General features: G+C 43.0%; 1 protein-coding gene across 2 annotated transcripts; it reads right to left on the reverse strand.

Moving 5' to 3' along the window:
- Positions 1 to 2,690: 2,690 nt before the first annotated feature.
- Positions 2,691 to 21,026, reverse strand: LOC116376796 (AP-4 complex subunit beta-1-like). Of its 2 annotated transcripts, XM_031838278.1 has the most exons (13): positions 20,685 to 21,024; positions 18,895 to 19,119; positions 18,678 to 18,808; positions 18,328 to 18,475; positions 17,014 to 17,299; positions 14,536 to 14,634; positions 10,821 to 10,932; positions 10,478 to 10,561; positions 8,685 to 8,788; positions 6,846 to 7,053; positions 5,683 to 5,997; positions 4,154 to 4,306; positions 2,691 to 3,873 (listed from the first exon to the last, which is right to left on the reverse strand). In XM_031838278.1, exons 1-13 carry the CDS (start codon positions 20,795 to 20,797, stop codon positions 3,404 to 3,406), a joined length of 2,448 nt encoding a protein of 815 aa, XP_031694138.1. In that variant the 5' UTR covers positions 20,798 to 21,024; the 3' UTR covers positions 2,691 to 3,403. The 2 variants fall into 2 exon arrangements, with proteins under 2 accessions (XP_031694138.1, XP_031694139.1); XM_031838279.1 differs by lacking the exon at positions 5,683 to 5,997 and having other exon boundaries at positions 20,685 to 21,026.
- Between the last annotated feature and the right edge of the window lie 3,718 nt (positions 21,027 to 24,744).

Raw genomic sequence — 24,744 nt, forward strand, 5'->3', positions numbered from 1 at the left:
TCAATAGCTTTACTGTTGATAAGTGTAGCATGACCAAAATCACTTCATATATCAATGAGCTCCTTCCTGTAGTACTACAACTGTTATTTTAGTTTCACCAGACTTGTAGATGGTTATTTATAAATCAGCTCATGGCTGCCTCATGGCATCTGCCCCTCAACCAATCAAATGATAGATGCCTAGGGTGACTAGGTCACTAACCAATCAGGAGCACCTTTCAATTAAGTTCTACCTGCAGTGATCTTTCAGTTTGTCAGTCTCCAATGCAAACCACGATGGGGAAAGACATCTTTCGATACCTAATGCGTTTACCTGTAGTTATCTCTTACTTTATTTGCTTGTGTGTGTTGAATTTGAGAGCCTCTGTGTTGCATGTCTTGTTAGTACTTGACAATGTTTAAGAGTCTCCTGAATGATGATACTACGTATATTAATATTCTCACTTTTTTCATTATTTGTGCACGCATTGTAAAGCGTCAATATTGTATAACCTTTTAAATGTGATCTTACATTCTGTTTTTAGGTTTATTTTGTAACATCTGCCTCTTGGGACTACAGATGAAAAATAGCCTCTTCGCTAACTCTGGTGCATTTACAGAAATGTTTTTATTAGTGTGCACTGTCCCTTATCAAATAAACTAATAAAATAAAATAAATAAATAAATAAACTAGTGCAATTGTGAACCTATGTTTTGTATTGTGAATTTGTCTTGAATAAAAATACAGTACCACATACATCAAGATAAGAGCCATCATAAGTAGTTCACTCATTTCATCTTCAACAAAGGATATACACATAGGTATATTGTCATGCTGTAACAACATTTTGAAAAAGGAAAAATAAATGTGGCAAACGCATTAGGTATCGAAAGATGTCTTTCCCCATCGTGGTTTGCATTGGAGACTGACAAACTGAAAGATCACTGCAGGTAGAACTTAATTGAAAGGTGCTCCTGATTGGTTAGTGACCTAGTCACCCTAGGCATCTATCATTTGATTGGTTGAGGGGCAGATGCCATGAGGCAGCCATGAGCTGATTTATAAATAACCATCTACAAGTGTGGTGAAACTAAAATAACAGTTGTAGTACTACAGGAAGGAGCTCATTGATGTATGAAGTGATTTTGGTCATGCTACACTTATCAACAGTAAAGCTATTGATTATTATTTAATAAATATTCACTAAAATTAATCTAAATCATATTTTTTCAAAATAGCACTTGTAGTACAACAAGGAGGAGCCCATTGATGTATGAAGTGATTTTGGTCATGCTACACCTATCAACAGTAAAGCTATTGATTATTATTTTCAATAAATATTCACTAAAATTAATCTAAATCATATTTTTTCAAAATAACACTTGTAGTACAACAAGGAGGAGCCCATTGATGTGTGAAGTGATTTTGGTTACACTACATTGCATGACAGTGAAGCTATTGAATATTGTTGTAGTAGGTATTTTCCGCATTGCACTTTGTAGACGGTCCCTGCGCACTCGCCTCGCAGCCGGCCGCTCATTGAGACCAATGCCGATTGTCCAGCTCGGAGGAGTCCGTAAGACGGCCCGTTTTAATTAAATTAAGGTTGTAGCTTGTTGTCTACCTCACTACGGTTACAAGGAGGTATCGTTTGTATTTTAGCAACGTTTCGTTAACGATTTATTGAACCGGGAATTCCGAATCTGTCAATATCTTTCTACCTAAATTGTTGAAGGGACGCGTTTTTTTACATTATCTTGTGACGTTAGTAGCCATAATAAAGTATGGCTAACGTCACAAGACAACTGTAGCTAGCCCAACAGTAACGTTCTCAAGGGATGTCTAGAGGTAACCACAGACTTTTCCATCATTGAAGGATACACAAAGTTGTATTGTTGGTTATTATTGAGAACCAGTATCTACGTGGATAGGCTATTCATTGACAAACATAAGAATGACTAGTATGCAGGCAGTTACGTGGATTCTGTTCCACTGAAGTACGTTTCCGACTGTTCACTATGTTGTTTCAATAGCGAACCTAGCCAGCTGATATTTAGTAGCCGAACTACGTTCAACTATCGTTTTCACCAAAAACACAGCCGTACGTGTTAATAACACAGTAATAAGGTCGTTCATTTCAAAAATACTAAATATGTACACATAACACGTACGCCTTCATAAGAAAAAAACATTTAAAAGAGTTGGCCAAATGTGTCGTACATGCTAACCCTGTCAGTGGATATATAAAAGCAACTGGTTTGCGTAATTTATCGTAAAGGGAACTGTTAAAGTAGAAACTTGTGTCCACTCACCTCCTTCAGCCAGCTCAGCTTCAGCAACGGCACGTCAGTCGGTGAATAAGCTCCGTATAGTGTGTTTATAAGGCACGGAAAATCACAGGCATCATGGGAGAGGAAAGAAATGATTCGCGCGCTGATGGTGCTACATAGGAGAGAACCTCCGTGTTACCACATTGTGTTAAATTGAATGCTACTGGTTCTTCTGGGTCCCACACACCCGCACGCTGTATGGGCGTGAGTACAAACCACCTGGTGGCCGGGGCGTAATCTAATCCAGCGCGTGTCGTCACTGTTGAACGGTAACCGCCTGCGTGACTATAGACAACCCGCAGAGTTACTGTATTTAGTGAATGACCTCAATGGCCTCTCACAACAGACATACTGACTTATTGAAACAGAAAAACAACAATGCAAGAGGAATCCACATGTTTTATTATTTTAAGTCACTTCATGCGTTGCCTTTACCTTTACCCATCCGTTATAATGACAGCCCACACAAAGCTCAGTGAGATATGAACTACATTTAAGGCTAAGTCTAGACATCTGGGAGCCTCTGACCACAGCTCACAGGTGTACACACAACAAATAAAAGAAAGAACCTCCCGTATCAGGGCCCTTGTCTAGCTCGGCATCCTGTATATGAGTAAGGTGGTTACTTCCATCAGGGCATACAAACTATATTTTCTCTCAGTCCTTAAGAGGAAACAAGAAAACAGAGAATCTGATATTGTGCAATGATTCAGCACAAGTCATCAACAGTGCCTCCATCAGGCCAAAGCCTCACATAACCTGAATTTATGACTGAAAACACAGCAAACTGAAGAGATGGCCACCGCCTAAAGTTGATTCATTAAATGCGATATTGTTAAATTTCATGCTACACCTGTAAAGACTCCACTATCACATCACAATTATTTCAGCTAATACAACTTAAAATATACAAAATGCAAATGCTTTCATCACTCATAGATGCAATTTCTGCCTGTGGTTTCCTGAAGTCCAATTTGAGCCTTGTAACTTTTGCCATTGCTTAGGGGCTTTTTAAAGTCAGGGTTAGGGAATGAGTGTGGTCAGCGGGCGTTTTCAGCAAGTACAATATGTTTGTATGTGTGTGTCGTGCATATTTAATTGTTCTCTGGGGACAGTGTGTGCAGCACAGTGGTGAGGATGGAGAGAAACCCCTTCAGAGCTTTGTCATCTCTTGGTTTCTGTTTAACAGTCACTTTTACTTCCTCATCTTCCCCATCTTTTCTCACCAACACTCTCCCACTGAGCCCAGCTTCCTCTTCCGCCACATCCCCATCCTCCGTGCCTTTCTTTATTTCTACTACCCTCCGACTTGCCTCTCCAGTGTACAGCAGCTCGCCGACTATGAGCGTGATGCGGGGTGCTTCACCAGAGTGTGCGTGCTGGGTGTGTGTGTACAGGTAGACCCTCCAGGGGAGTGTGTGTGGCGGCGTGAAGGCCAGTGTCTGGATATTGACCAGCTGCATCGCAGCATGAAGGCTTTGTGGTGAGCAGTGAGGTATGGCAGGGCATTGGATTTGTTCTTCCATGCACACATAATCCTCCTCCTCTTCTAGCTTCTCAGCACCTAGCCGCAACAAAACAGTCAGAGAAACTGATGTCAAGCAGACCAACTGAAGTATAAGTATTAAGTAGCATGAACAGAAAAGATTTTAAAAAGTACATGTAAATCCAATTTGTACTTAAGAACACTACTTGAGTAACTTTACTTGGATACATTCCACAACTGGAGATTTCACACTGGTTTTGGAGTTTTTACAGCAGGCCTGTTTGCTCCTGTCAACCACAATACCTGTCCCATGAAGAGGAAGCTTTTGGCATGAAAGGATCTCCTTCCATTTAATCACCTTGGTCAGCATGCGAAGCCTGTCGCTGCATCCACAGACGCTCAAACTCCTCTGGGCTGAGAGCAGGGGAGAGGGACAAACTGAGGGGCGCTGCGAGGCTGGAAGCCAGGACATTAGCAGAGGAGTAGGTAAACCCACTGGTACTGTCTGAGCCTGGAGAAGACATGGGAGGACAAAGAGATGGTGGAAAGGGTATAGGGGAAAAAAAGAAAGAAAGAATAAGGATGCAGCAACAGGGAGCCGAATTGTGGACAAAGGGAATGGAGTTAGGATGAGTGCCAGAGGAAGAGATTTGTGATTAAAAATGGCACTGCATTCCCAGAAATGGACCTTAACCATGGGGGGGGGGGGGGGAAACGCGCTGTCTTTGACCAAAATAACACAACTTAATATGTAAGCTTGATCCTTGGGAACCCATTTAAAGTAGCATGACCATATTTGTGACCTCAGTAGTATCACAGTGGAGACGAGTAGCTACAGTGGTTTCAGAAAGTATTCAGACCCTTTTACTTATTGCACATGATATTGTGTTAGTTTATTTTGTTTATGAAGTTCATTGAATTTTCAGTTTAACACATTTTAACACGTGCACACACAAACAAGAAGTAATCTACCAATAGGGCAAACAAAATTCTAAAAAGTAAAAAAAAAAAGAGATTAAGCAAAACCACTACATGTATATGCATACATTTTGAAATCTGCCTGAGCAATAAGACACTAATTTAACCAAACAAGCAACAGCAATGTAAAACAATTCTTCACAAAACACACCAGTGTTTACTTGTTTTAAATCCATTCTTCTGAAGCGGGTAATGAAGGCTAGGAGAAGGACCCAGTGCAGCATAAGGGATCTGATACCACTGTGGTGTTGTCCAACCTCACCACAGCGTTTTGCCCCTCAGTTGTGGAGCAAATAGGTTCAAGAACTTCTCAAGTGCAACAAGCGCCAACAGGCTGATGTGAAAGGGGAGTCCAGCATCGTGCTTTCTAACTTCTTAGCACCAGGGGTGTAAAATGTATGCCCTTTATTGGAAGAATGATTAGGGTAAATGCTAAATGGACTGTACTTGTATTGCGCCTTTCTAGTCTTCCGACCACTCAAACTGCTTTAACACTACAGGTCATCATTCACACCCATTCACACACTGATGGCAGGGGCTACCATGCAAGGCACCACCTGCCCATCAGGACTGTAAACTAATTCACATTCACTTTCCAGTCATTCCAGAGCAATTTGGGGTTAAGTATCTTGCCCAAGGACACATCGACATGAGTTGGGGATCGAACCGCCGATCTTCCGATTGGAAGATTTAAAAAAAGTCACAGCCGCCCCTTTGAGCCACAGGGTGCTGATGCTGCCTCCGATTGCGCCCCCCATCGCCCCTGCTTTGGGCATTCAATCTACATTTTCAAGGCCTTGGAAGAGGACTTTAGCTTTCCAGAAGCACGTAGCAACAGCTGAAGAGAAAATCACACTCTGTTATCGGTCCCTGTTGACAGCAAAGCTTGATTTTAATGTCTTCACTCACCTGAATGAACTTTCTCAATTTGGCTACAGTTCAGTGTGTCCGAGAGGTCAGTGTTAGGCTTGGGGTCAAAGGTCACATGTTCAGGGCTTCCTCTGCTGGCTGGCTCGGTCTCTACGCAGCCCTGCGTCAGAGGCTCTAGAGTGTTAAAGCTGTAGGCCCACTGGCTGATGGGCTCCGCGGGGCGGCCAATCAGAACACCCAGAGAAGGATCTGACCTCCGACCCTGGAGGACCTTACGCGTCTCTTCTGTCCCACAATGCAACAGGCGGTAGTAGAAAAGTGCCTGGTCACGCACGCACATGTCCGTCTCCTCCTCTGGAAAACACAAAGTGTGACAATGCTATCCCCCGTTCTCTTTTACACCGCACACGCAAAACACACACAACCCTGTACTTCTATACTTGTGAGGACACTTATTGACGTAAGGCATTCCCGAGCCCCTTACCCTAATCTTAACCATCACAACTAAATGCCTAACCACAAGCTTTATCCCAACCTAAACCTAATTTAACGTGAGATTTAAAACCAAATCTGAACCTTCAAACAAGTCTTTAAAAGGTCCCTCTGAAGGTGAGGACCCAAGACTGTAGAAAAGATAGGGGCCCATGGGTTTCTGAGGAGGCGTTGTTAAACTCAAAATGGGTAGCTCCGGCTGTCGACCATCCTATCTCCCGACTAATCCAAAAATGAGCAACAAGGTGGATTGTTGTTGGAGCCAAGACAGCCCAGGTGACGCAGCAGAGGGAGTAGCACCTGTCCCTCAAAGCAGCCATGCCCCACCCATAACTGTAAACCATAATATCATTTTAACAGGTGATTTATATATATTAAAAAAAAAAACCCTGTACAGTTGTCACGAAAGTGGATATTAGCTGTAGAGACCCGTTTTCTGTATCAGGCTGTAAACCCCATTCTGCTGTAAAGTTGGAAATTATAAAATGGCGGTCAATCAGAGATTGAGTCCTTTTTGGAGCCAGCCTCAAGTTGCCATTTAAGGAATTGCAGTTTTGACACTTCCATGTTGGCTTCATTTTTCATCACTGGTGGTTGCCACTTGGTGAGGACAGGCCAACATGTCCTCACTTTCCAAAAATGTCCTCACCCTCAAGGTCTAAAACTCAAATTGGATTCTAACAAAGATGAATGTACAAGTACGCACACACCTATGCAGTAGTGCAGCAGTCTTCCGAGCATGTCTTGTGTCTCAGCAGGCCGGCACAAAAACAGCCTCATAGTGGTCGTCAGCAGCTCCATCTTGACTCCCAGAGAGGCCTCGCTCCTCACTCCATCAATGAACACCTCCAATGTGTACGGGGCGCTGGAGACTCGCTCCCCATACACAGCCAACAACCACAGCAAGGCTTGCCTGCCCTAAACAAGGATCAGGAGAATGAACAGAGGATTTAGACTAAATATAAAATGCCCTTGACACCTACTGATATGTTTTGCATTACTCTGGGTGATCAGATTTCTGCTCACATTTGAAGGTACCCTGTGGAGTTGTTGACCACTAGTAGTGAGTGTGGTGACGCAGGGGACGTGATACACAGTCATAAGGGCTGGATATCATTTCAAAATCAGTAAGCTTCTAGAATAAATGAGTCAAGGCCGGTGTTTATGTTGAGGTATTGCTGCGATTACTTAAGTCAAGGATCTGGATGCTTCAACAAACACTGCAGGCTGAGGAAGACAAACAACCGTAACAGAGAAGGAAGCGGTGGAGACTTTGTTTGCGCACACATACACCTAGATTTTATTTGCTGGGTTTCTCTTATGAGCTTTGCATATGAAAATGTGGCAGTCATGTAGGTAAACCAAATGCAAAGTGATGTTTTCATATACATGGTGGAGGAAAGAGACGAGACGGGACGAGACCAGACCAGACCAGACGGGCCCAAGGAACCGTGATGGAAAGTAACTAATTACATATACTCTTAAGTACATCTTGGAAGGAGTTTTTTGAGATACTTCCACTCTATTGAATTTCAGGGGCAAATATTGTAGTAACTTTAGTTACCAGTAGCTTTGCCGATTTAGATAAATAATCTAAACTATTATCAACAAATAAATGCAGATGATTTATGATAGCTTAAGATAAGACTTTCTTGAAACTCTGGGAAATTCACAAGCTACGCTGCAGTATATACAGTAATACAAATTTGCGCCATCTTAAATGCTGCAACATGAAAGTGATGAGCATATAAATGCATCAATAATTACAATCCAATTATATAATACACATTCAGAAATGGGGCATTCCGCCCAATGAGCCCTTTTAGTTTTGGTATATTAATGATAATATGTCTTACTTCAGTCAAACTAAAGTTGGAAAATATCTCCGGTTTCAACAATTGGTGAATTCCACAACTTTTAGGACCTAATGATTTAAATAAGGGCTAATCAAGTATTCACACTGGGCGTCTCTTTCCCCATGGGCCCCATGGGCCCCATGACATCACTGACAGACCCAACTGTTTGGCTAATATGTAAAATCTGCTTCAAAGCCTCTTCCCGGGGGGCTTAGCTCGTCAGTGGTAAAAACAAGAACTTTTAGTGAACATGCCCCGTTAGTGTATCGTTATTTTGCCCTTGCAGCCTGTTTAGCTGCAGCCAGCTGTAGCATTCTCCCTCAATACTGGATCTATTAAAAAAACATCCCATTAGTCACAGAGTCATCGGAGTACTTCTTCCACCACTGTTACTGTCACTGGCTGTCTTTACTTTTTTTACATAGTACCCTAAAGTATTTAGTAAAACATCGAAGGAGACGGGTATGAGAGAGCCTCTCTTCCCCTCCAGCTTGTAAAAATGCTGCAGTACAGGTTTTAACTACAATAGCAACGTTGTGTGATTATCCTGCAAAATGTCCCTGAAAGAGATGAAAATGACTGCAAGTGACCCAGGGCCATGTTCACAATACAATACCAGTGAGAAGAGCACAACTAAAACACCAAGACAAGAATCTCTACTGTGTGCGGATGTGGCAGCAGCTCTGGTCTGACCTGGCTGTCCTGCAGCATCTCCTCGCAGCCCTCTAGAGCCAAACACACAGTGTCGCTGCACTGAGGACACACCCAGACCAGGTCACGCATCGTCTGCACCACCGCTGAGGAGTGGGGGGGAGGGGGGGAGGAGAGAGAGACACACAATGTGGAAAAATAGTTGCTGGCAATTGTTACAGAATCAACTGCCTATTCTGGACAGTACAGTATGTATGCAGTGGGTAAAATAAGTATTGAACACGTCACCATTTTTCTCACTAAATATATTTCTAAAGGTGCTATTGGCATGAAATGTTCACCAGATGTCGGTAACAACCCAAGTAATTCATACATACAAAGAAATCCAAACAAATAAGTTCAGAAATTAAGTTATGTATAATAAAATGGAATGACACAGGGAAAACGTATTGAACACATGAAGAAAGGGAGGTGCAAAAAGGCATGGAAAGCCAAGACACCAGCTGAAACCTATCAGTAATTAGAAAGCACTCCTGCCCCTTGTCGTGCAAATGAATATCAGCTGGTTCAGTCCCAACTGATGGCCTATAAAAAGATGTCTCATTACCAAGGTGTCCCACAAGAAACATCTCATGATGGGTAAATGCAAAGAGCTGTCTCAAGACCTTCGCAACCTTATTGTTGCAAAACATACTGATGGCATTGGTTACAGAAAGTTGGGGCCATAATCAGGAAGTGGAAAGAACATCATTTCACCATAAACCAGCCACGGCCAGGTTCTCCTCGCAAGATTTCTGACAGGGGAGTGAAAAGAATCATCAGAAGAGTTGTCCAAGAGCCAAGGACCACTTGTGGAGAGCTTCAGACAGACCTGGAATTAGCAGGTACAATAGTTTCAAAGAAAACAATAAGTAATGCACTCAACCGCCGTAAAGGCATGTATGCACGCTCACCACGCAAGACTCCATTGCTGAAGAAAAAGCATGTTGGAGCTCGTTTAAAGTTTGCTGCACAACGTTTAGACAAGCCTGTGAAGTACTGGGAGAATATAATCTGGTCAGATGAGACCAAAATTGAACTCTTCGGATGCCATAACACACACCATGTTTGGAGGTCAAATGGCACTGCACATCACCCCAAACCAACAGTGAAGTTTGGAGGTGGGAACATCATGGTGTGGCGCTGTTGTTCAGCATACAGCACTGGCAGACTTCATATAATTGAAGGATGAATGGAAGGATCTACCGAGACATTCTTGATAAAAATCTGCTGCCATCTACCAGGATGATGAAGATGAAACGAGGGTGGACATTTCAGCAAGACAATGATCCAAACACACAGCCAAGGAAACTCTCAATTGGTTTCAGAGAAAGAAAATAAAGCTGCTAGAATGGCCCAGCCGATCAGCTGACTTGAATCCAATTGAAAATCTATGGAAAGAGCTAAAGATCAGAGTTCATGGAAGAGGCTCACGGAACCTTGAAGATTTGAAGACTGTTTGTGTGGAAGAATGGACCAAAACCACACCTGAGCAATGCATGCGACTAGTTTCTCCATACAGGAAGCTGTCATTACCAACAAAGGCTTTTGTACGAAGTATTAAATACATTTCAGTAAGCGTGTTCAATACGTTTTCCCTGTGTCATTCCATTTTATTACACATAATTTAATTTCTGAACGTATTTGTTTGGTTTTCGTTGTATGTATGGATTACTTGGGTTGTTACTGACATCTGGTGAAAATATCATGTCAATAGCACCTTTAGAAATATATTTACTGAGAAAAATGTTGACACTTATGTTACCCGCTGTATGTGTGGGGGGAATGAGTTCTACCAGAAGTGATGTGCTCCTGTTTGAGGCCAAGCAGTCCAGTAAGAATCTCCAGACATCTGTCGCTGTAGCTCCGTCCAATACGACCTGGAACCAATCCACACAGGAGACATTAGCCATCCGACTAAACTTCACTGGACTCTTCCTATTAGTATGAAAACAACGTGATAATACAGCAGATGTTTTGTTTGTATAAAAAGTGTGTTACTGTGAGCTAGTAGAAAAGAAGATGTACAAAAGTGACTGCCTGGAAGTGTTTGTCTTGTAATAGAGACATGGTTAAGAAGACAAAAGTGTGCATAGTCATGCATTATGCTGCCACAAAAGAGTATGGCTGTGTGTTTACCTATAGCTGAGATTGCAGCCTGGGCAGTGTCAGTGTTGACATCAGTGCAGTATCCTTTCAGCTCATCCAGTAACATTGCTACATTGTCATCATTAACCAGCTCCACCAGCACCTGCAAACACAACAGTGTTAGCTTCACTATTACTGCTTGTTCAGCACTGTTACTTGCAACACAGGCTAGTAACTGTGGATATCCTTGAATGGTGAAGGGGGAACTCCAGTAATTTAGTATTGTACTACAGTACCAGTTTGAAAAACTATTGCCGAACAAGTGGCTCGACAGGGTGTACAGCAACACCCCTTTATTAGAAGTTTGAGTTTACATTAGTGAGTGTGGGCTAAGTTTTAAAAAGTAGGTGAAATACTATTCCTAAACTCATGGCTGTGTCCTATCATATGTTAACTATTTCAACTTGCACTCCACACATCTCAGGTATGCAGACCCAGGGACTGTGTTGTGCTTGTGTTCTTGTATAAAGTGTTAAAGTGTAATGTTGCTCCTTGATCCCAGAGAAGCCCTCTGAGATGGATGGTAGAAACTCCAATAAACTCTTTTTGAAATCTTAACTAAAAATGTACATTTGATTCTTCAAATCGGCACTCATCCTGTCATGCCTGTATCTATGTTTTCTGTTCATCCTCTCCTTGCTCCCTCTGGGTAATATCATACGTCAACATGGTCTCCACTTCCAATGCTACACCGATGATGTCCAGCTCTACATCTCCACAAAAGCCATTACCACTGCTACTCACTCCACTCTGACCAACTGCCTCACTGACATTAAATCATGGATGCAAACCAACTTCCTCAAACTCAACTGTGATAAATCTGACATGATCATCATCGGTCCCAAATCCCTCACTAAAACCAGTCACAACTTCTGCCTCACCATCGACAACTCCACTCTGTCTCCCTCCCCACACATCCGCAATCTCAGAGTCATGTTCGACAGCAACCTCTCCTTTGAACACCACGTTAACCAAATCACCAGAACTGCCTTTTTCCACTTCAAAAACATAGCCCGTCTCCGCCCATCACTCTCCTTATCTGCTGCTGAAACTTTGATCCACGCCTTCATCACCTCCAGAATCAACTACTGCAACAGTATTCTTCATGGCACATCATCCAAAATCCTAACTAAACTCCAGTACATCCAGAACTCTGCTGCTCGCCTGCTCACCCGCTCCCGTGATCACATCACCCCTGTTCTCCAGAATCTCCACTGGCCCCCCGTCCCACAACGGATCCAATATAAAGTCCTTCTCCTGACTCATAAAGCCTTCCACAATCAGGCCCCCTCCTACCTCACCGACCTGCTCCACCACCACACTCCACGTCGGCTCCGCTCCTCTGATGCCAACCTCCTGTCTCTTCCACTCAGGACCAAGCCCCGGACATGGGGCGACAGAGCCTTCTCCATAGCTGCCCCCTCCCGCTGGAACTCTCTCCCCAAACACATGCGAGACTGCACCGATCTTTCCATGTTCAAATCCAAAATCAAAACCCACCTTTACAGAACTGCTTTTAATATGTGACCAATATTGTGTGTTTTATGTTTTTAGTGTATAGCTTTTTTATATGATGATTTTAATGTAAAGTGTCTTTGAATATTCTGAAAAGTGCTCTATAAATAAAATGTATTATTATGTTTAGACTTATGAATACCACAACTATGAACATAAAGGCACACAGATTGCATGTGAATGCAACAACATGGAACATACCGCTGTAAGGGCTTTTCAGGCGACCCTTAGCCCCGGGTTAAGTGAGCTGTTAGATTGGTGCTAAGAAGGTTTTCTCACTGGCACATTCCAAAGTTGGACAACCCTGGCGTTTGTTTAGTCAATTGTCAAGGTTACTCCCTAAAAAAATCAAGCTAACAAACCGGGCTAAAGTAAACAATGGAATGTGGGTCACCTTTTTGTTGTCCAATCTGTTTAAGAGTAGTCATTCTAGACCAGGGGTGTCAAACTCATTTTCAGTCCGGGCCACATCAGCATCATGGTTTCCCTCAAAGGGCCGGTTGTAACTGTAAGACTGTATAACTGTAACTACTCCTAACATATTGTTAAATAACTCTCTCTGCATTTGATTATTGTTTATTCAAGTGTAAAAATATTGTACATGCTAGTTATATAAATGTAAAATGATATTTAAGCACATTTCTGTTATTATAACATAAATCATTTTAATTTAGGGTTAAGAAACCCACATTACTCTATCAAAGATCAAACTTTTAAAGAAAATAACAAAGACAAATATCATCAAACACAAGTTATTACATTAACTTTGTTCAAAGCTATTTTTGTCACCTCTCTGCATCACTAATGTCCCGCCCTGCCGTCGTCCCGTGCATGGCAGCTACATCCAAGAGCTCCTCACTGAGAGTCAAGTCTGCCTTGAGCCTCTTACAAACGTTGATAGATGATGTATCTCGTCTCTTAGCTAGCTGTGTTGTTAGATTGCCTGCTAGTTCGTGAACTCGGTCTGCGATGGTCTTTCTTCACAAACTGACATTTGTAAAAGTCTGTATCTGGTCGGAGCTCACCTGCTCACATACTGTACCTTTAGCGTGCACTGGGCTGTAGCTTCTGTAAATATATTCTGCTGTGATTGCAGTCTGCCTTTAAATTCTTGGACAATTTTATGTTTTTCTTGGAGGCTAAATTTAGCTCCGTGTTTGGTGTCAAAATGCCGACGTGAATTGTATCCTTCATCACCGACACGCATCATAACACAGAAGACACACCCGTTTTTCTCCCTGAAGCACAGACATGTATTCGCTTTCCCATCTTAAATTACATTTTCTTCCCTCTGCATCAATTTTTCTCTTCGTGGACATTTTGGGATTATTTGTCGATCTTTTTCAACGCAATCACTTGTTGGAAAACTGCTTTACGGGCTGTTCCCTCTCCTGTCCACCTGTTGTGATAGTTTTAATGTCGGTACACAGACAACATGCTATCTCATAATTTCAACTTTCTATCTCAGAATTTCGACCATGGGGATATTTTTATTTTCAAATCTAACTTAAATTTTTTTTTCCAAAATTAAAAAAAAAAAAAAAAAAAAACTTTTTTTTGGCTGGTGGATTCGCGGGCCACATAAAATGACGTGGCGGGCCGGATTCGGCCCGCGGGCCTTGAGTTTGATACGTGTGTTCTAGACTGTAAAAATGAGCAATGTGTTCCAACGGACATTTAAACCAGGGCTAGTAGAAGTGCAGTGTGAATATAGCCCGAGTCTTAGGTTAACAATGTGTGTGTGAAAAAGGGCTAAGTTATCTCAGGGTCAACTCTTAGCCCAGGGCTAGCCATAGAAGAAGAATTTGCAGTGTGTAGGCTGAACAGCCCAAGTGGTGCTGGCCTTTTTAAAACCATTAGAACTGGATTAAGAATAACGTGATGATTAAGAACCACATGGTTTCACTATATGGACTACAAATAATCCAGCACAAAGCAAACCATGATCCTGAGGCTAAAAACACAAAAGCATCCTCTAAACCGTGAGAGAAATGGTGTTAGTCCAGTAATCTGTAAGGTACATTCTTTCTGCCAAAATCAATCAAGCTTCCCTCTTTCAAAGTGACGCGTTTTAACTCTAGTTTCAGCTGGGCGATACAGCTTTATTCACAAAAATAGTAAATGGCAGCATAGCTGTGGTAAGAGTAGAAAAACCAAATAATATAAAGGAAAAAAACAAACATTGAACTACCTGCATCTTCCTTTGCTTGATGTAGGCTGGCTCAGCGTAGCCGCAGAAGAAACGCTTGTAGTGCGCCCCCATGAGGCCAGGGAGAGAGCGCAACAGCAGCTGGAGAAACACACAGACACCATTTCATTCCTCAAAATGTGTCCACACATCCATCTGACAAGAGATTTCCACTGACAAAGAAATCCATCAACCCATCAAAATTGTTATGCAGGAAATATTACTTTGTATATCCCCTCAGCACACACAAGCAAACGATGATTCTTACTAATGGTAAGAATTAAGAGCAATGCCATTAGTTCTGTCCTTCTGTTCTATTTGGAAAGGGCTGGAGTGCTTAAATGCTATGTTATACTAGATATCTAGAGTTGCATATAGTTTGCATGTGGCCGTGCAAATAAGAAGTATTTAGCCTGTTTGTAGCTTGTCAACTAGCTAAAGAAACACTACATTGTTTGATGGCCGTGCTGAGCAGCACCAGTTCAGTTCAGGCCATCAGGTTCTTGTTTTGTTACCAGTAGCACGTTTGCCGTTTCAAGCTCGGTTTTCTGCGAGAGACTATATGATCTCTATGCCCAAACGTAAGAAAACAATTCAATCTGATGAAGTCCTATCTTGCTTGTGCGACCTTGTCCCTTAATTCAGGTGTGTGTGCACCGTGTGTCTGCTCTCTGTGTTAATGTGGTAGCAACCTCATAACCCATTGGCTATCGGTCTGATGACAGATACGCCTCTGGGGGACAGAGGTTATATTTCTGGAGTTCAGGAGTAGCCAGCGGATATCAACACCTTCTCCGTGCACTGCTCACAGTCCGATTAGCAACTTGAGATGCGAGACTTGAGTTGGAGTTGAGAGACGATGTGTACGACCGGATTGTAGACCAAAACTTGGCACCGAAAGCTTTGCCTTCATTTTCGGACAACTGGAAGTGTAAAAGAGCTGAAGGTGATGCTGACTCAACTAAGCAGCGTTTCTACCATGTTGTTGGTGAGGTGGCCTGTATTCTTGCAGCCCTATCAACTAAACATTGGTCAAATAAATTCTAGACTAGATTACCGCAATTCCTTATTATCAGGCTGCTCTAATAAGTCTCTTAAATCTCTCCAGCTGATTGAGAATGCTGCAGCTCATGTACTAACAAAAACTAAGAAAATAGATCATATTACTCCTGTATTAGCTTCTCTACACTAGCTCCCTATAAAATCTAGAACATAATTTAAAATCATTTTACTTACCTACAAAGCCCTAAAGGGTCAGGCACCATCATATCTTAAGGAGCTTATAGTACAATGTTATCCTACTAGAGAGCTGCGCTCCCTAAATTCAGGGTTACTTGTGGTTCCTAGAGTCTTAAAAAGTAGGATGGGAGAGCATTCAGTTATCAAGCTCCTCTTTTGTTGGACCAGCTTCCCGTTTCAGTCCGGGGGGCAGACACACTCACCACATTTAAGAGTAGGCTTAAGACTTTACTTTTTAACACTTATAGCTAGGGCTGGCTCAGGTTTATAGTCGGGGCTGACTCAGGTTTATAGTCGGGGCTGACTCAGGTTTATAGCTAGGACCCCTGCTATAGGCCACATTACTAACTTTGCTTCTTCACCAGAGTCTCTGTGCTTTCTCACCTCGCAGGTTTCCGTGGATCCTGGTTATACCTGGAACATGGTCTTGTCTCCTGCCGTGGTTCTGGCATATGCATTGAATGTGTTGTAACTCTGTTATGTTGTTCATTCGGTACACATCGGTATCGCAATTCTGTCCCTCCTGATAGAGGGATCCCTCCTCTGTTGCTCTCCCTAAGGTCTCTCCCTGTTAAAGGGTTTTTGGGGAGAGTTTTTCAGATTCCAATGTGAGGGTCCTGAGACAGAGGATGTCGTATGTGTACAGATTGTAAAGCCCTCTGAGGCAAATTTGTGATTTTGGGCTCTACAAAATGAATAAACGGCTCAGACAGCATTATAGCAGATGAGCTGTCTCATGCCTAACATTAACGCTCACTTTCCCACCTGTTTGTTTCCAGTCTTATTACTCTTTAAAGTACCCTCATAGTCTATACAGATTTAGTTTTAGTTCTGTATCTCAAGTGTTTACCTTTACCTGTGCACCTGCACTTTGCTGCTGATCCTTCCAGTATTATCTCACCTGGGCTGATGAGCCTATAGAGCTGTCCAGTTCTGTCTGCATGACTCTCTCTTAGCTCCTAGGTGGTTTGTTGCTTGGCCATGTCTTTTCTTTTAGCATCTTCATACACTATATTCCACTCAGCCTGGCCCTCACACACATCTCTGATGTTATTGATTGTCCCCATCTCATTGATTTGTTTTGTTGAATCAATAGATTGTTTCATTTTTTTGACCTCCAGCTTTTTGTGTGCCAGTTCCTGACAGAGTGGAAGTCTACAGTGTCAAATTCTGCATTAACCCCAGGTGCACAAACTGGAATACTTTGACACCCTCTACCTCATAACTTGGATTAGCACCGACCTGTATGTGGCAGAGGGCAGTGAACCTCGTCTCTCTGGACACGCTGCCGCAGGCGACCAGCAGGGGTCCATGGACTCGCTCCAGGGCCGCCAGGCTGACAGCAGGCAGGCTGGAGCAAAGGCAGAGGAAGAGGCTGAGGGTAGCTGCCATGACAGGGGGGTGGGGGCTGACCAGAGAGGCATCCAGCAGGGACAGGATGTCAAACAGCTCGTTCTCTGACTGTGGACGGTAACGCTGGAGGATCTTCAGCACCTCACACTGACCCCAAACATCCGACTCCTTCAACCTAGGAGGACAGATAAACAGAGAGATGTAGACTAGGAGGGCAGCCGGGTATGCTGCTGAAGTGTCTTTGAGCAAAATGCTGACCACCAGTACCTGCTCACTCTGTCAGTGGGAACATGAGCTAAAACCATAAATACTTAACTGCAAAATTTTTGGGATGGCCGGTGCTCAATGTTGTAAACTTGTGTAAATATGATGAGTGTGAGTGTATCTAATGCCGGATACATCTTATTCCTCTGTTCCATCAAGCAGAACACACTGTAGTTTATTTTGACCCAATCCCACATACACTGTGCTGCGATGGCAATACTCACTAGAGCACCAAGTGTGGAATCATCCACAGCTGAATACAGTCGCCAAACAAATGCACTATTTCCTTCTGTGTCAGGATTTAATAGGTCACATTTGTTAAAAACGATGGTGGCCAGCTGTTTTAAATTACTAAGTGTCTTTGGTCCAAGCAGAAAAATCTCAACTATTTTTTATTATTATTAAACCATTAATTGAAGCCAGGGTTGGTAATCTCTTTGTTTACCTTTACATCCCGCCAGCAGTCAATAAATCAAATGCTCTGACAAAAAAAGAAAAAAAGATTGCCGGACTGTAATATGCCTCCTTACGTGCCTGCCTGCCTGCATAAATAAAGTGACTCTTAAGCAGTGAGGCAGTGGCAGTAGAGATCAGATATCTGTATGGTAAGAAGTTATGCCACCATATTTGTACAGAGCATAACTGTGACATATCTACTCCTCCTCAGATTAGTCTGGCAAATAAAAGATACCAAGCAAAACAAATTAGAAGGTATAAGAAAGGTGCTGAAATTTAGGTGAAGTTTGGTTTTGTGCTAAAATGAAAAAGAACAAAAAAAGGGTTTCAGCTGCCTCCATCAGCCTCGTGAACGTCACCATGCACAGCATTGTTTAAAAACCTCAACGCTGTCCACGCGTTTCACTCATACGTGTACCACATAAAAATACTTCCCTGTTTCAGCCCCTTCAATTAAGTGACATGGTTCTCCTTCATTCTAACCTGTTGAGGAGGTGATGGGTGATAGGCTTATTAATAGCCACTCCTCCCTCCTCCTTCAGGATCTCCTCCAGAGCTCGGAGGCAGTTCACCATCACCACCGGGTCTGGGTCTCTCAGCAGGCCGTACAGCTCGTTCACCACTGCAGCATCTGGAAGAATCGTAGGATGCATATAAAGAGAGCATGAAAAGATATTTATCTTGGTTTTCTAACCCCTGCGTGCACATGCATCTCCCGATGGCGTCTCTAAAAAAATCTTTATGTGCGTGTTGTGTGTTGAGACAATGGGGGAAAAAAAAGAAAGGCAATGGGAATGAAAAATAGAAACAGGACAGCCATCCATCCCCCCTACCTATCTCAGAGTTGGGTTGGAGATTATGTAGTTTGGCCCAGCCGAGAACAGCCACTCGTCGTACACAAGCGGCTCTGTCCCTCAGTCCTGCTGTCAGGGGCTGCTCCACATACTCAACCAGACTGGGTAACCTGGGAAACACGCAGACACACAATCACACAGTCAAAGACCGAATGATTCCAGCAGTCACAGGCCGATGTGACGGCTTGTGCCTCACCTGAGGTTGGTCATGTTCCTCAAGGCCAGACTGCGCACCATGGGGTTTGGGTCCTGACAGTCTTTCCTCAGCGTGTTGATGACCAGCAGAGACAGCTCTGGGTTCAAAGTGGCATAGGAACACAGGAAGACATAGACCAGCTTCTTCTGGACTATGTCCACTGTGGCACAGGCTTTCACCATCTCACTGAACAGGCCTGATACATCCACACCCTGTGACATCGCCCTGGGACAGAGAGAGAGATGGGGGGGGGGGGGGGGGGGGGGGGGGGTCATGTAACCAGACTGCACTGTTAACCCTAAAGGCGGGTTATAATTTGGAAGCCGACATCTCTTTAGATAGTTGAATCTAAAGTACTTTTATATGAAAGAGGAGAGGACTGTCCTTCAGGTATGAAAGGGACACCTGAAATTTAAGCAAGGTAGACAGAGCATTCGGGGAAAGCTGAGGAACATTCTGTTAGGCTACATGTATACACGGTGGTGTGGAGAGCTACAGCAACACACCTTAGTTTAGCATGCTAGTGCGTTAACATTCACTAATGAACACTAAACACAAAGTACAGCAGAGGATGTTGGGAAGGTATTTGGTCGTAAACCAAACTATTGGAGCAATTAAAAATGAATGATGATTGGCTGAGCTGCTCTTCCTCCCAGGGACAGCATCTCCTGTTCATGGCCTCTCCATCACCCTCAAGATCTCTGTTGTGTCACCAACTCTGACTGCAAGGAACCTGGATGTGACCCTGGATGACAAGCTGTCCTTCGCTGCCAACATCTCCACAGCACCCTCCTGCAGAATCATCCTCCACAAGATCAGGAGGACACAATGGTTCCTCAACCAGGAGGCGGTGCAGGTTCTGGTCCAAGCTCTTGTTATTTGGAGCCTAGACTACTGCAACTCCTCCTGGTTGGTGTGTCTGCATGTGCCACCCGACCTCTGCAGTTCATTCCATTTAACGTTTGAAGTAACGCCTTTGGTCATTCAGGACAACAGAGAAATGTGGAAAATTTCTATCCTTAATAATTTGTGGTAACAGGGCTTCATATGTTATACGCAATCAATGAAGGACTCTCTAAACAGAAAGATCTTTCAGATGAAGCCATATTTAGGGACATATGTGGGCGACTGTGGCTAAGTGGATAGCAGGGCCATCTTTCAATCAGAGGGTCGGCGGTTCAATCCCCGGCTCCGGATCTGCTAGTCGCATGTCGATGTGTCCTTGAGCAAGACACTTAACCCCAAAATTGCTCCCGTAGTTGTGCCTACGGTATAGAAATGTGATAGAATCTGAATTGTAAGTCGCTTTGGATAAAAGCGTCTGCTAAATGACTGTAATGTAATGTAACATATCTGCGTTTTACAGTGTATAGTGACATTGGAGCGGAAAACTTTTCCAAGTCTTCATTTCAAAGCGTATCTGCTAACAGACAACACAGATCTGAACAAGAATCCAATAATTTTTCAGCATACCTCGTGATGAGACGATTTAATGTGAACTATGATGTGTTAGTATCAATTTGACTGGGAGTTACTTTCCTGTTAATATGTTCTGAAAAGGTTGAACGTTACAGGACAATGATGCAAGCATGCAAGGACATTCTAAACTGGAATCCATTGAACTTTAGAGCAACACGTCTTTTGTTGATATATGACAATTTTTGAAATGATGACAATGAATCGTAAATGTAGTATTAAGGTAACGTTAGTGAGGCAAGTTATCCTTTCATTTTCTCCACAGCCGCTCATTAGAAGCACGTCCAGTATTTGATGGGGGGGGTGTATCTTACCTGATCACTTTGAGGATGGTGCTCCTGTAGCGCAGCTGGTCGGACTGGACGTTGGGGTTGCACAGAGCTCTCCTCAGCTCCCTCACCGTGTCCTCGCTGCCCAGATAAGGCATGGCGGCCGCACGCACACCGCAGCTCGGACCGTTACATTTACCGTCGCGCCATTCTTCACACGTGCTTCATACTTTTAAAAACGTGACAGGTTAACACTTCAAGTGGAGGGGTTCATTCTTGTCACAGCTCGATGACTCGATTGTTTACACACCGCACACTTCCGCATTTCTTCTTCTACGTTTAGTTTGTTTTTCATAGTATGCTGCTCTCTGCTGGTTGGTATAGGAATTACACTCTACCATTTAACACGGGGTACATCCCAAGTCTCTTAATTGTCATTTCCTCGCTCCTCGATCCTCGCTTGAACCGGAAGTTGTTTCTGCGCCGCCATATTGACGGCCGTCCCAAAGCTCTAATGTAGCTCTGAGGAGCGAGGATCGAGGATGGAGGAGGGACCTCGGAGGAGCCATGAGCGAGGACCCAGGAGAACAGACTTCCAGGAAGTCTTTTAATGGCCGACACGCCCCCTCATTGTTCATCAGTCATGTGATTGGACGCTGCAGCCGATCGGACTGACTGACTTGAGTTTCATACCAGAGTGAAGACGGATCACAGAATAAACTCTAGTTTATATTTGATTAGGTTTCTGATTCACCATCTGGTTTAAATAAATGTTCATTGTAGTCTGAACAACAAAACGACCACAAACAACTTTCTTCATTTGTTAGAAAGATTTGTGTTTTCATGATCTGATGTTTCCCTCAATAACTTTTATTATGAATACAATTAAAGTCAGAGAGAGCTGGAGAGATGAAACACTTTTTACATCATTCCTGAGTGTTTGATGAGTTTTATCATTTAAGAGAAACAATAATCATATTCTGGGTTATTTAATAATGACGCCACAGTCACAATTTCAAAATGTACAGACGCAAATAATTCATATATAAGACGATCGCATTCCGCCAGTAGAAATCGATCCTGAGCTTATAAACAGAACACAGGACACAGTTTGTTAACAGACTACTGAGAGAAACACCTCTACAGTGGTGATTACTGTGTGTCTTTATTAGTTGTTAGTATTATTAGTTACTATTATTAAGTACAGTGATCATGTGAACAGACGCAAACGTATCAAAAGTCTCTCCAGCTGTTAAAGCCGACTGACAGCTGATCCTGCTGTGATCATCAGCCACCGTCATCAGAAACAGACGTCGCTTCACGTGACGCACCTGAGGAAAGGATGTCTCATGTCTCTTAAAACATAATTCCTCGTTCCTCTCTCCTTGCATGGTTTCCTCCATGCATCCCTGGTGGGAGGGACTAAGACGCAAGGAAAGGATGCAAGTGAGGGAAACGGGGATGCAATTAAGAGACTTGGGATGTACCCATAGGCAGTTTCTAAATTTGCCCAATTCATCCTTTGGGATCTGCCGGGTCCATTTCTGGGAGGCGGGACCTTGATGATGATGATGAAGATGATGATTTCTCACAATACAAACTCCATTTTGAATGGAATGTAAGTCTTCCTCTTATCTCTTGTTTTCTTTTTTAAGAAATTAGAGAGTTTTTTCCACTCTCAAGATAGTGCCAGTGTTTACTGTTATTGGATCCTTCGATCCTGCACAAGGTCGATATTTAAATCCCTCACTTACCAGACTCACTCACTTTTATTTCTTTTCTTATTTTGATTTCTGATCCACTACCAGAGTTTCTAGAAGTGATTAAACAGGGATTAAAGGCCATAACACAGTTGGATAAAACACCTTCTCGTGTTCTTCCAAATCTCTTACTGCTGCATGTCCTGTCCAGCCCAAACTTCATTTTTGTGTTTGCTCCCTTTCCCTGCAGGCCTGTAGCACTTTATCATACCGGCCACTTTCACGCCACAATACAACAGAAAATAACTGTTTATGCCACAGACCTGTGGAAACGAAAAATTGACACTTAAGCTGTTGGGAGACGTGAGGACATTTGGAAAGATGTTATAGATCCCTTACAATTATATTTTCCAGCAGGGGCTCTGCAGTGATGGAAGACAAGAAATATATTTTAATATGTAAATTTAAGTATTTCAATTTTGTTTGACTTACTGCAGTCTTTTCCTAGTTTCACAGGGACACCTACTGATGAGGCAGCGCATAGCATCAGCACAGTGTCAACATCTATATTGACTAGCAGCATGTTAGTATTAAAACATGAGATCAGTTTGCAAACTATGATTCAATTTTATAGATTAAACTGCCTACCAGCAGGGTTGAATAAAGTACTTGTTCTTCATTAACCGACCACGGGGCCCAAACCACCTGACTCAGTGTACCTGGGGCTTTTGGGCCCCTGGAGGTCTGGGGCCCCGAGGTATATGGGCCCTTTTTCTTGTTGGTAATCAAGCCTTGCCCAACACTATGTAAAGTAGTGAAAATGATCCCAACCACAACGACCTACAATATTTAAAGGTGTCTTTATTGTGTGCATATCTATGCATCACCAGTGATAATCCTTTTGATACTTTGAGTACATTTTGCTGTACTTTTAGTAAGATTTGCTTGAAGTTGACTTTTAATTGAATATTTGCCTTGTTGTATCACTGCATGCTTTTACTTGGGTCAGAGTATTTCTGCTGGGGCCCAGGTTTATTAAAGTTATCTGGAGGCTTCAGCCTTTTCAGTTCTGGTTGATCTTAAAGGAGTCCAGTGATTCACACATTTCAATGTATTCAGAGATGGTGATATACAGCTCATCTCCAGGGTTCTCAATATGCTGACGGCAGGATGACTGCTGCTAACAATGATGGGGTGCAGTGTTAACTGAACTGATAAGATTTTCATTTTCAAACATTTGTAAATTCAGCTGTTTCTTCCCTGCAGGAAGATAGAACTTTTTTTACTTTCCATGGAAAACACAGGGGGACAAATGTAATCAATAAGATCACTGATCGCACCATTCAACTAAGGTGTTCCCGCTCCCTCACCGGCAGGTCTTATGAGAAGCATCGATGCTGTACGTCACACGGGTGCTCCTCCTGCTGTGAGACAGTTTTGCCTGGGTGACGATGGAAGTGGTCAATGTATTTTTTGATAAAACTCTTTAGCCAGGCCCAAACATAAACTTTACATTTGTCCATACTTTACTCACATAACATCCAACCAGTATTTCAGTGTGAGTTGATGACATTTTTTTTTATTGATTGTGAAAAACAGGAAATCTACTAACACAGACAGCTTTAGACCTCCAGCAGCCTGAGTCCCACCCCAATCCAAAGGCAAACATCCACTCCACCTGCCCCGTTGGCTAGGGTTTAAAGGCAGAGCTTCATAAAAAGGACGGGTGAGACTTGGTGCTGGACAGCCAATCAGCTGACACAGACAGGCATTCTGAACATCACCCAGCTGGTTCAAAGGAAGCTGCTCAAGCCTTCCTCTGAGCCATGTGGGCAGAGCCAGGTGCCAGGACCAATAAGCCATTTATTTTCCACATGATACATTCACCAACATGAATGAACATTAACATCATCCACTTCAAAAAAATAAAAGAAGAAACGCCTCTGTTCCACTTCTCCACAGCAAAGCACCCCAGCCAAATGATAAAATGCTCAAACATACACACATTTACACGCAATTTTCATTCTTGACTGGCAAGAACAATTTGGAATGTTTACTCTTTAGAATTGGAAGTCATTTAAGATGAGTTACATAATGTAGTTGTCTATATGGATTATGGAAGGGGAAGAAGGAAAAGCAGGTCTAATAAATGCCGATCTAAATAAAACGGGTGGGGAAGCCCAGCACACTACCCTCAATTTACATTTGATTCCAAAATGGGGAGAGGTAGGCCCAGCTCTTTCCTAAGATGGATAAATAATAGTGTATGCTGTCCATTCCCTCTGCCGCTGGAAAAGATGACAGTGATTTTGGTCTGTGCTTTCAGCATTTTGACGGGATGAGAATGACGGCGGCAACACACACACACACACACACACACACACACACACACACACACACACACA

Source organism: Anarrhichthys ocellatus, unplaced genomic scaffold (assembly GCF_004355925.1).
Source record: "Anarrhichthys ocellatus isolate YVR2014 unplaced genomic scaffold, GSC_Weel_1.0 scaffold614, whole genome shotgun sequence".
NCBI classification, from domain to species: domain Eukaryota; kingdom Metazoa; phylum Chordata; class Actinopteri; order Perciformes; family Anarhichadidae; genus Anarrhichthys; species Anarrhichthys ocellatus.